The sequence below is a fragment of the Lithobates pipiens genome, unplaced genomic scaffold (assembly GCF_037356315.1).
Source record: "Lithobates pipiens isolate NorthernLeopardFrog02 unplaced genomic scaffold, aLitPip1_a1.2 Scaffold_18, whole genome shotgun sequence".
NCBI classification, from domain to species: Eukaryota; Metazoa; Chordata; class Amphibia; order Anura; family Ranidae; genus Lithobates; species Lithobates pipiens.
The window spans coordinates 405,366,201-405,378,738 of record NW_027507758.1 but is presented as its reverse complement, the minus strand read 5'-3'; the positions used below and the strand labels follow the sequence as shown (position 1 = coordinate 405,378,738).

Sequence of the window (12,538 nt, the reverse complement as noted above, 5' to 3'; positions counted from 1 at the left end):
GCTGGCGTAAAGCCGCGTTATATTTAGCGGCGCTTTGCCAGTGTTTTAGCAGCACCATTCGGCCGATAGCGGGGCAGTTTCAACCCCTGCTAGCGGCCGATATAGGGTTAAAACCTCCCGCAACAGTGGCGCTTTGCAGGTGGGTTTGCAGCATTGTCCCATTGTTTTATATGGGAAGGGGTGCTTTAGAAGCGCCCCAGTGTGAAAGGGGCCTTAGGGTTTACATATACTTTAGGGACATCTATCTGTTGCCTATAATCACCAATTACATTAGACTACATTGTGCTTCTGACCAAAAAACTTAGAACTGGATGTGACTGATTGCTGTGCATAACGCATTCACTTTCCTTTTATACATCATAACTGCTTTGTTATTTGACTGTATGTGCGCTGTGTTCTCATTATGCTTTTTATAACTTGTAGGAAGCAGTACAGGAAGGAGCACCAGCCCAATGGAATAGAAAAGAGAACCTGCCTCAAGTCACTGATTCTTGGCATAATAATATGTGCAATGTGAGCAAACTGAGATTGCAATGTTACATTTATAGTTAAAACTTTTTTTTTTTTTTTTTAGATTCAATATATCTGTCTTTTTATTTTTATAGCGAGTAGTACATGATTTCAAGTCAAAAGTTCTTCAGGTTTCGAACACCGTATACCATGAGAAGTAAGCTTGAATTTTGTATCTTTATTCTGCACCTGTGGCTCGCATGGCCCTATAAAATACTGTGTGTTTTGTAAGATTATTTTCATATTCTTCACCTCTATACTGTGTATTACTGATATTCATGAAGATTACCGTACTGACAATATTTTAATATGACATGTTCTCTTGATTTTGCTAGTGTGGCTGCTAAGAATCCCCCGGTGTCTTATGAGTTTCCTAATGGATATAACTGTAAATTTGGAGTGGAACGTTTAAGAATTCCTGAAGTATTATTTAATCCTTCACTTGCCAAGGTCAGGTTATTATGATATTGATTGTATCCTTATGATGCCTTATCAAATTTTTTATAATACAATTACTTTTTAGTTTGTAACACAGCATTAGCTGTTGTTTTTCTTTCCTCGAGAGGAGCTGGTACATTTTTAGAACTAGATTAAAGTGGAACTACACTTCTGAACACCACAACAGGGTCAAAACTATGGGGGGGGCAAGGGGAACATCTGCCCCGGGCGCTGCTTTGAGAGGGGCATCGCGGCTTCTCTCGCTCCATCCAAGATCTCTAAGATCCTGTTAGGGAAGCCGCTGCCAGCTCCTATAGTTGAAGAAAGTAAGCATGTCCCGCACCGTGCTTAGCCTAGTCAGCAGATGCTCAGCTGACTCCACCACTAACACCGGGGGGATGAACTGGGATCTGCACACACAGAGGTTTGTGTAGCTGCAATAAAATGCAATAAAATCCCCCTCTCCCACCCCATGCAGTCCCGTGGTCTGTGCGGCTGATGCAATGTAGAGGAGGCATGGGTGAGGGGGGCCGCCTGGCATCCATACCATCTCTCCAGTCTGACTGCTGCCTGTGTAATGGAGCCGAGGAATCTTCCTCTAGGCTCCTCCTTGGCTCTACTCTATGTCACAGCAAACCAGGAGAAGGAGGCTGACAGGTCAGGAATAACATCTCCTGCCCGAATCGAGCAGCACTGTATATGAGGTCTGTGATGAGATGAGAGGGGACATTTGAGGGGGAATCAAACAAAAATGGTGGTAGCATTTGTGGGGGGGGGGGGGGGTGCAGGAGAATGGGATTTACACTGGATGGTAGGATGTTAAGGATATGGACACCCCTGCACACCCCTAAACCTGGCACGCAGCACACCCCTGAACCCTGCACTCTCTACACAGCGTACCCCTAAACTCTGTATGCAGCATAGCCCTGAACCCTGCACTCTGTATGCAGCACACACACCTAAACCCTGCACTCTGTACGCAGCGTACCCCAGAGCCTTGAACTCTGTACGCAGCGTACCCCTGAGCCCTGCACTCTATACGCAGTGTAGCCCTGGGCCCTGCACTCTGCATGCAGCTGAGCCCCGTATTCTGTATGCAGCTTAGCCCTGAACCCTGCACTCTGTACACAGCGAAGTCCTGGGCCCTGCACTCTGTACACAGCATAGCCCTGAAACCTGCACTCTGTACGCAGTGTAGCCCTGAACCCTGCACTTTGTATGCGGCTAAGCCCTGGACCCTGCACTTTGTATGCAATGAAGCCTTAAACCCTGCACTCTGTATGCAGCTCAGCCCTGAACCCTGCACTCTGTATGTAGTGCACCCCTAAACCCTGCACGCAGCACACCTTTGAACCCTGCACTCTGTACGCAGCACACCCCTAAACCCCACACTCTGTATGTAGTGCGCCCCTAAACCCTGCACTCTGTATGCAGCACACCCCTGAACCCTGCACTCTGTACGCAGCACACCCCTGAACCCTGCACTCTGTATGTTGCAAAACCCTGAATCCTGCAATCTGTACGTACCGCACCCCTGAACCCTGCACTCTGTATGTAGGGCACTCCTGAACCCTGCACTCTGTACGTTAGGAAAACATCCAGGGTTGGGGAGAAGAGGGGCCCAGACTGTAGCCAGTGGGTAATGGAAAGGCACACAGGGAACTGCAGGATGAGGAGCCCAGCTGCAGGGAGGAGTGGGAGAAGGAGGAAATCCTCCATGATTGTACAAACCACTGTTTCACCCATCATTTATCTACCATCCCTGATCACCAGCTTGGCATGGAGTAGATAAGGGGTCCTGTCCATCCTGCCCAGTGATTGGGAAAAGTGGACTGCAGGGCGGAAGGGTGGGCTTTTTTTCTACACAGGTGAAAGTGCAATTAGCAAATTCAAGTCTCGCCTCTTCAGCAGATTAGGAAGGTCGTGACTGGGAAGGAAGAGCAAGCTTTGCAAGCTTTGTGTTCCTCCTAATCCGCTTTGGAAGTGAAGCCTGAAATCGATCAAACCTCACCTACGCCATGATTGTGTAGGCCTTCTCTCTCAGGTGGAGGGTGCTGCACCACAAATCAAAAATGCTATTTAATTAATTTTTTATATTCAAAGCAAACTCACCCATCCATGCTTTATTTTGATAAGAGGTCACTTTGAAAAACACCCTCTAGAATTTCTGGCCATGGCCATCTTGAGTAAGGGCAGATGATTCATGTAACATTTAGTTCCTGGAATCCACCTGCCCTTAGCTCAAGCGTGCAAGCAGGAGAGGGAGTGCTTAGCTAAGAAAGCCCCTTCTCCCCTCCTGAAGACTCCTGGGTTCTATGACCTCATTTGCCTATGCATGGAAACCAGGAAGTAACTGAAGAAATTAAAAAAAGTTTAAAACAAGCAAATATGATCTACTTTCCTATCTATTTACTCATGCTAGCAGCATAAGGATTAAAAATAATCAATGTTGATTGAAAGAGTGAAGTTTTGCTTTATATATTCTCATTGTTAGTTTGACTGCAAGTGCATAGTATAATAACAGTGTTATTAGGTGTCTATTTTTAGGGACTTTTAGGAAAACAGTTAGAATTATGCATTCCATATTCCATACTTTCCTTATCACAGCTAAAGCCTATTACCAATATGATTGCTGTGACCTCACCCTTTACTAATGGGGGCTGACTTATCCAAAAGCCCCCTTATTGGATCGTCTAAGCTAGCTGACCTACACTATATGGTCAAAAGTATCTATGGGAATGTTTGACCATTCTTCCAGAAGTGCATTTGTGAGGTCATGCATTGATGTTGGACGAGAAGGCCTGGCTCGCAGTCTCCGCTCAAATTCATCCCAAAGGTGGTCTATCTGGTTGAGGTCAGGATTTGTGCAAGCCAGTTAACCACTTCAGCCCCGGAAGATTTTACCCCCCTAACGACCAGTGCATTTTTTGCCATATGGCACTGCGTCTCTTTAACTGACAATTGCGCGGTCGTGTACCCAATTGACGTCCTTTTTTCTCACAAATAGAGCTTTCTTTTGGTGGTATTTGATCACCTCCTGCGGTTTTTATTTTTTGCTCTATAAACAAAAAATACTGAAAATGTTGAAAAAAAAAACAATATTTTTTACTTTTTGCTATAATAAACATCCCAAAAAACATATAAAACAAAACAAAACAAATTTCTTCCTCAGTTTAGGCCAATATATATTGTTTTACATATTTTTGGTAAGAAAAAACAAAATGTGTTTATCGATTAGTTTGCGCAAAAGTTATAGCATCTACAAAATAGGGGATATATTTATGGCATTTTTGTTATGAATTTTTTTAGTAATGGCGGTGATCTGCGTTTTTTTTTTTTTTTTTTTTTTTTTTTTTAGGACTGCGACATTGCGGCAGACAGATTGAGCACTTACTACACTATTTTGGGACCATTGACATTTATACAGAGATCAAAGCTAAAAATAGCCACTGATTACTGTATAAATGTCACTGGAAGGGAAGGCGTTGAACACTAGGGGGCGATCAAGGGGTTAAGTGTGTTCCCCCAGTGTGTTCTAACTGTAGGGGGATGGGCTACCACTGACATGACATAGATCACTGTTCCCAATGACAAGAAACAGAAGATCTGTCATGTTATTAGGCAGAACAGTGTGCCATTCTGCCGACGTATATCGGCTTGAGGCCGTCGACAAGTGGTTAAGTTCCCCCGCCCCAAACTTGCTAGTCCACATGTATCGAGTGTTTTGTTTCTTCCGTGACCCCGCCAAGCTGGCCGCCTCAATGTACACAGGCCTTCCAGCCTGAGAGAGGGAGAAAGCTGCCTGTCAGTGTCTACATTGGCTTTTTCACCACCCTCCTTCTCCTTGTCTTAGCTGACTCACATAGAGCTGCTGTTCACTCTGCAGATTCCCCTTTGTTCCTATTGGCAGGAGGAAGAGAGACAAAGGAGCAGTTGCAGAAGCCAATAAGGTGAACTTTAACAAGCTACAGGAAGCAGCTGCAAAGGACTCTGAAATATGAAGTTACAGCCCAGAGCGGCCCCATAGCCTTGTATAGTGACAGAAACTACAGAGACTAGCATTCTCTGTGGGCAGGAAAGTAAAAGCCTCCATTTTAATTCCTGAAGAGATTTTCAGTGACCATGAGGCGGTGAAAGAGATCAGACCTAAAGGAGAGATGCTGTCTCTCAGGTGATTTCCCTGAGCAATTCAGGCCTCCACCCCTATTTGGGACATCCAGCCTGAGAGAGGGGGATTCCAGGAGCATATAGAACCCTACGGTTACCAATCCAAGTCCTCACATAGGAAAATTGTAAAAATGCAAAAATGATACAAAAAAATAATACTTGTGCAAAAGAACACTACGGTTAGCAGTCCAAGTCTTCACATAGGGTGAATTAAACCATACAGAAACCATATATCATATACAAAAAAACTGTGAACCAGACAGATAATGTAATGTGATTAGGTATAAATTCAGTAATCTTCAACCATCAAGTTTGAAAAAATCGTGAAAAAGTGAAAAAAAATAAAATAAAGTTATATATAAAAATGGTGCTCAATATGTAAAGTTCAGCTGGTATCTTGTAATTTTCATCAACATTCAGGACTCCAGCTCAAGAAAGAAACAGAAGGTGACTTTCGTGATCAATGTATATCTGGTGACTTCCGTGCTCATTCCCCCTTTAGGTCCCCACTCACCAGATCCACATCCCCCTAAGGGGTTATAGGCATATAGATTCTCCACCACTGTGCGCCTTGCTCCTAACGCTTCCACCTGCCAGCTGTATGCATGACACTCTGCCGATATTCCTTTTTTCCAAACGAAGATTTTCCTTTTATCAAAACGATCTATGGCGGACAGGGTCATTCCTCAAAGGGGAAAAAGATTGATTCTCATAGTGTAATACGTCGGTCACCATGAAATTTTAAAAAACTTTTAACACATATTCCCAAACGCTTAGTAGGACTTGTTATGGGATATGTAATGCTACAAAAAAGGATCGTCAGATGCACACAAAAAAAAGAGGAGAATCTTTCCAGGATAGTACAAAAAATTGGTCCTTGGGCCAGTGTTTATTAGAAAAATGCCATAACAGCAAAAAAACTATTAGATAAAAAAGTTAAAATAAAATTAAAACATAATAATAAATTGTACAGGACAAGATACATTGCCTCACAGGTTAGTATATATCATAAGCCTGCTTGGCAAAGCTAGAGAAGGGACCATTGACAGTAACCCCACTAGTATAGCATCCACCTCAAAGAAATGTGTATAGGGGCTGGGTGGTTGCTATCAACTAGTTTCCGGATCGCTATGGGGGCTGGTAGTCATTAACTCTAGACCGGACAAAATCGCACCTCAAAAATAGGTGATGGATATACTAAAACATGTAGATGAAGCGCCGTAGCACTTGTAAAGATGAATTGCCATCTCTGACGAGTAATATCGCGGGTGAGCGGCGTGCGTTCCAGCTGCGCTCCACGAACTCGACAGACCGGAAGTAACGTAGTGTGCGTGGTTCCGCTTATAATTTCTACTGTAGCATTAATGCATCATACTGGTTTACAACCTAGATATGCACTTTATTAGTTTGCAATTTTTGTACATGTATGCCTAAATCTTGGTAGTACTATATGATAGAGACCCGAAACATCCCCTGCGTTTACAGAGGAGTGGGACTGTGCACTGGGGAATATTTTTGGGCTCTTGTACTGTGTGCGGGGGAACATCCTTGGGGTCTTAATGCAGAGGGTGGCATGTTGTGCACCTTATAAATCTATTTTGTTATCTACCCTTCATCTACCAATTTTTTCTTTTTTACCCTTTGTCTCATTCGCTATAGCCTCTGGTCCCTCCTCTTCTTCTTTTTTCCCTACCCTCTGAGGGCCATTATCTTAGTGTATGCTATTGAAATTATTAGTATATACATATGGCTGGCATGGGGTTGTATGCTCTTTGATGTCATCTATTTTTTACAAGTATTTGATAAATATTTTGGGTCACATGATAGAGGTAATAAAAATCCAGTAGAGGTTAAAGTAATCCAACAGAGGTAGCGCCAATAGCCCATACCAATACTTTAAATACTACAAGCCACAGACTCCTAACAAAGTCTGAGGAATCAAAGGGCGGCAGTAACCTTAACGTTTGTTTCCCCTCTTTCCTAAGTGCGGCTATCTGTAAACGCATCTTCCATCTCTCATGCATACTTGCAACTACACCCCAAAACACATTGTTCTACTCCTCCTGAGTATGGCAATACCACATGTGTGAGACTTTTTCACCTAATTTAACCTAGCCACATGCAGGGAGCACTGTAAGGTGTTCTAGGGACATAAATTGCACATCTAATTTCCTGACTACTTATCACACTTTTGAAGGCTCAAGAGCACCAGGACAATGGAAACGCCCACAAAATGACCCCATTTTGGAAAGAAAACACCTCAACATATATTCTGAGGCATATTGAATCTTTTGAACATGTCATTTTTGTTTTCCACAAGTTTTTGGAAAATGTGGAAAGAAACTTAAAGTGCATTTTTTAACACATTTTTACACATTTTTATGACACTGACGAGGATCTACTGATAGGGTGGTACTGAGCACTCACTGATGTGCACTGTAGTGGCACTGATGAGCGCTGTAGTGGCACCATAGGGCACTGTAGTGGCACCGATGAGCAGTGTAGTGGCACCGTAGGGCACTGATGAGCACTGTAGTGGCACTGTGATGGCACTGATGGGACACTGTAGTGGCACTGTGATGTCCCTGATGGGGCACTGTATTGACACTGAAGAGGCACTGTAGTGCCACTGATGGCACTGTGATGTCACTGATGTGGCACTGTATTGATACTGATGGGGCACTGTAGTGGTACTGTGATGGCACTGATAGCACTTTGATGGCACTGTAGATGCACTGATGGGACACAGGAATGTGCCAGCTCGCGCTTCTGCTGTGTTTCTCTCTCCTCCCCTTACACCGATACACGAGGAGACAGAGACCCCGCAGCACTGCGAGCTGAACTGGCAATGACCCCAGTTTGTTGACAAGTGATCACTCCGTCATTGGATGAGCGATCACGTGGGGAAGAGATTCTGTCATTGTCCCTTTACTCCGATCCGTGATGTGCTGGGTCTTGGGGACCCAGCCATCATGGACACTTCTGCACGAGAAGCGGGAGCACAGGAGATGGTCATGTGTTGACCTCCCACAACTAGCTGGCCGCTCTGTAGCCATCAATTGGCTATAGCGTGGTCGACAAGTGGTTAAAATAATTAAAATATATTTAAAAATAAGAAACGTGTCCCCTGCCCTCAGGTGCATGTACATACAAACAGAAGTGCAAGCATATGGTGAACACTGGTACCTATACATGAAGATTGCACAGAACATATTTGGTATTGCCACACATGCTGGAGTAAAATGAATAATTCTAAGGCTGTTTATTGCTAACTCCAAACTGATTGATGGTAAATGTTTTTAAAGTGACACCTATGGAAAATTTGAGTCGTAGTTTGCCACCGTTTTGCAGCCACGTGCAATTTTTACGTCTTCACAAATTTGCAATCCTTTTATTTTCACCCTTTAGATTTTACAGTTTGCCTTCACTATAATCAATTTGAGTTTTTACTGAAAATATACTGTACTTTTAATAAAGAGCTGAGCTAATATCATATGACATAAAAAAATGCACATACCATAATTCTATTGTATGAGTCCTCTGCTTTTAGAAAATATAAACAGTTTTGGAGTTTTAAGCGTGTTTTCATGTAAAAAAATAAATAAAAAAAAAGTGCATTTTAGCATATGTGTGAAAAACCAAAAATAAATGAATGAATAATTAAAAGAGGTATATAAAATGCCCTAGCTTCAAAAGAATTAAACAGTCATAGCACTTTTGCGACACTAGGAATAAGTTCAGTGTAGTTTTTCATTATTGGTTAGAATAAGCTGTATATTTAAATATCATAAATTATAACACCTGTGTGGAAAAGCTCTATTCTTTTTTTGTCACAACAATCAACAATATTGCCACATAAAACCAGAACATCCTATACAATTGCAGTATGCTGTCTGCTTTTTAGGCAAAGCTGCCAAAGGCTTGTACACTCCAGCCTCTGAGCTGTCAAGTTACAAGGCTTATACAAGCTTGTAACTGAGGTACAAAAACTATATACAAAAAGTAAAAATCGTTCTTTGACGCTGCCCTTTATTTGGTAGTGACGCATTCCTGGGGAACAAGTCTAGTAGAGAAGCAAAGGCAGGGCTTTAGAACATTATAAAGCCTGTAATAAGGGGTCAGCCTACATAAAATCTTCGCTATAGATTGTAGTAGTTTGCCATTTTAACAAGATTGTTTTTCCTTTGTCTTATTTAAATGTGTGAGTATTTGATAATTAACGCAGCAATTAATGATCAAATATCTGATTATAATGTCCTTCCTTTTCAGGATTCACCAGACAGTACTATGCTTGGGATCACTGATGTTGTATCCGAAAGTATAAAAATGTGCGACGCTGACCTTCAGCCGGTAAGCATGCAATAAGAATACAAATTAGACCTATCTAATTGCCTAACTCACTCTGGATAGATATGTAGCACCCTCTAGCTAGTGTGCTAGATGTGCATAGTGGTTAAAGTAGGTAAATTGGCTTGGCTGAGAGCCAGGCCTGGGCTGAATCTGGGTCAGGGTTGAGTGACTTGGAAGCTGGATGTCTCTTCTGACAGCTCTTCTGGTGTCTCCCCCTGTTTTCTGGAACCTTGGAGAAGGTTCTAGATGTAGTGGGGGAAAGCTAGGAGGGGCTGTCATGCACATTTATGAGGCCTCAATCCTGAGCTTTGGGCCGTCAGGGGGCAGAGCTTACCTCATAAATAGTCATGAGCCATGCCAGCAGGGGCAGTCAGATGGATGATGAAGATGGAGTTCTGAGAAGGCTAGCAGAATCCCTTGCAGGGTGCCCCCTAGTATGGGGGGGGAGGTGACCTCAATGCTGGAAGGATCCCCCAAAAGCCCCTCCGGGAGTCACGGGCAAAAGCAGAGGACAGCAGGAGCACGTCTGGGAGATATCCTGAAAAGTCAGCTGGGTGGGCTGTGAGTGTGCAGCTTGAGAGGACTGTGGAGATAGTGTCAGTCTGGAGGACGTCATAGAGCCGGTTCAGGTCCATATGGTCGGAATCCACCCAGATTCCTGGACCGGTGTTCTGCCTAATACAGTCCGCCCATCAAATGGTGTCCGCTCCGTACTGCGCATGTGCAGTACGGAGCAGACGAAGCTTCGGAAAATCTCCGAAGCTGAACGGCGCCTGCGCCGTGAGTGGAGGTGGTAGCCCCACCATCCAAGCGGACATAGGGTTGTGAATTTTAGAGGGCCCCTCGTGGGCGAGCTTCGCTCGCCACGCTTCGGGCTCGGCCTCGCTGCGCTCGGCTCTTTTTTATTTTAGCTCTATGTCAACTTGGATAGTGGGGATAGAACCTGGACTCACGGCGCAGGCGCCGTTCATCCTCGGCAATTTTCGGAATCTGTGTTCCTGTGTACTGCGCATGCGCAGTACACAGGGGATACTATCTGATGGAGGACGCTATTTGACAAGACACCGGCAGCCTCTTAGCAAGCCTCTGAGAGCCTGAGCCAGCTACTCTTTCCCCCTCCACAGCCCAGCACTCCAGTGAGCTGTGGAAGGGCAGAGCAGAGAGCTGGTGACTGAAAGTCACCAGCTCCCTGCAGGCTGAAGATGGCAAGGACTGCTGATCACTTAGTTCTCAGTCTTAGAAGTGGCAAGGTATGGATGCTGCATCCACCTAGCTGAATATAATTTTTTTTTATTCTGTTTTGATGGACTAGAGCTTATTGACTACTACACATGCTTCCTTTTTTTTGGGGGGGGGGGGCTCTGGATGAAACATATATGCAGATTTGAGCTTGCTATGATTATACTTTTTCCTATTATGATTGTTTTGCTATGTGGCTCAGTCAACAGTGGGACAAATTGCCTGAAATATGTCTTCAAGGGATCATAATGTCTACTAAAGGCCACAAGTAGTGAAATTTCAGAAATTGACTACAGTACTTATAATTTCTTAAAGTATTTACTTTCAACTTTTATCAACTGGAGAACAGATGGGGCCTCATTCAGTTTGGTCTACCAGCTTTTCTTTTGTACCACCTTGCACCACCAGGGTCCAATGGGCCCTGTACTATAGTTTGCTACATATAATGAATAAATGTTGCATCAAGTTTTAGTATAATTATTTTTATTGTGAAACAGGGTAATTATGAATTTTGATTATCATTTTAGCTAATAAAATATTGAATAACCATGAAATACTAAGAAATGCTTACTCATTTGGTGATAATAAAGTGTATTCACCATATTTTCAGCACTAACTGTGAAGAGTATTTAGTCTTATTATTATTTTGCACATAAACTCACAAATAACGTTAAAAATTATAAAGAAATTGTCAGTTGCGAGAAACATGACATTTTGATATGTAGGTGTAGGGCATAGGTAGTTAGAAACATTATGGTAATATGATGAAAAAGTTTCACTGTCCACAGTTCAAACACACCACTTTCAGATGTTCTTGACATACAATTTTTTTTTGCACACACAACGCACTGTTCGAGTTTTTCTGTCTTTGCTGTTAGGGCAGATACTGCAAAGTGCTTTTTTCCTTGGTGGTTCTTCTGAGGTAGAAGTTCAAGGAATGACAGGCTCCTCAGATACTACAGCCAGAGCTTTCCTAAGATGTGTAGGGAAAACCTTCCTTTTGTGGGATTTACGGTACTTGCATTCCAGTCTGGTTTAAGCGACATCCAGATAATGTAGGCTTTGATAGCACTAACATCCAATATGTTATAAACTATAACCATTGGCCATCTTCTGGTCATTCGTTTAGTACTATAAGTACGAACCATCTGATCCAACATATCAACGCTTCCTTTTGTCTCATTGTATGACTGAATTATCTTAGTTTTTTTGTCTTCTCGGTTTTGAACAGTAGGTTGGGAATGCATAGAGCTCCAGAAGGTAACGACTTTGTTTTTCTTAGGAAATAGTAGTATGATACAATCATCACGTCTTTCTGGAAACCAAACAGAGTAGAGTAGACATTTCGTTTTTTTGTGGTCACAAATTCTTGGGGCAGTTTTTCTTTTTTTTTTTTTTTAGGAATTGTTCCAACAACTGATTTTCTTCAGTAATTTTTTAGCTAACTGCAGGCTTGTGAAGAAGGTATCACAAGGGATGTTTCTTCCAGAATGTTAAATTCCTGGAGCCAAATCCATTACCACTTGCTCCGCCTGCTTCGCTTCCCTTGAATTTACAGAAAAAGTGTAAATACAAAAAATTCATGCTTTCAGAGTTATGTCTAGTTAGCAGTAAAAAAATTCATAAGCTCTTATCAATTAATAATAATAAATTCCATTAAAAAAACACAACACAAACTACCTTCAGGGACCCTGCTGGTAGACCGAGGGTTAAATCCTAAAAGCAAACTAAACCCAATAACAAAAATGGAATATATTGCTGCCTACAAGTCCTGCGATGTGGTGGCTGAATTAGTTTATTCAGGCTATGTAGAGTACCTGTTGATCCTGATAGA

The 12,538-nt window shown here is 42.8% G+C and overlaps 1 protein-coding gene across 1 annotated transcript in view; it reads left to right on the top strand.

Moving 5' to 3' along the window:
* Positions 1–12,538, top strand: part of LOC143988388 (actin-like protein 6A) — a 74,267-nt gene that overhangs the window by 51,478 nt on the left and 10,251 nt on the right. Inside the window, exons 8-11 of the mRNA XM_077487919.1 lie at positions 424–513; positions 606–667; positions 846–960; positions 9,385–9,465. Coding sequence (XP_077344045.1) covers positions 424–513; positions 606–667; positions 846–960; positions 9,385–9,465 — 348 coding nt within the window. The remainder of the gene's footprint in view (positions 1–423; positions 514–605; positions 668–845; positions 961–9,384; positions 9,466–12,538) is intronic.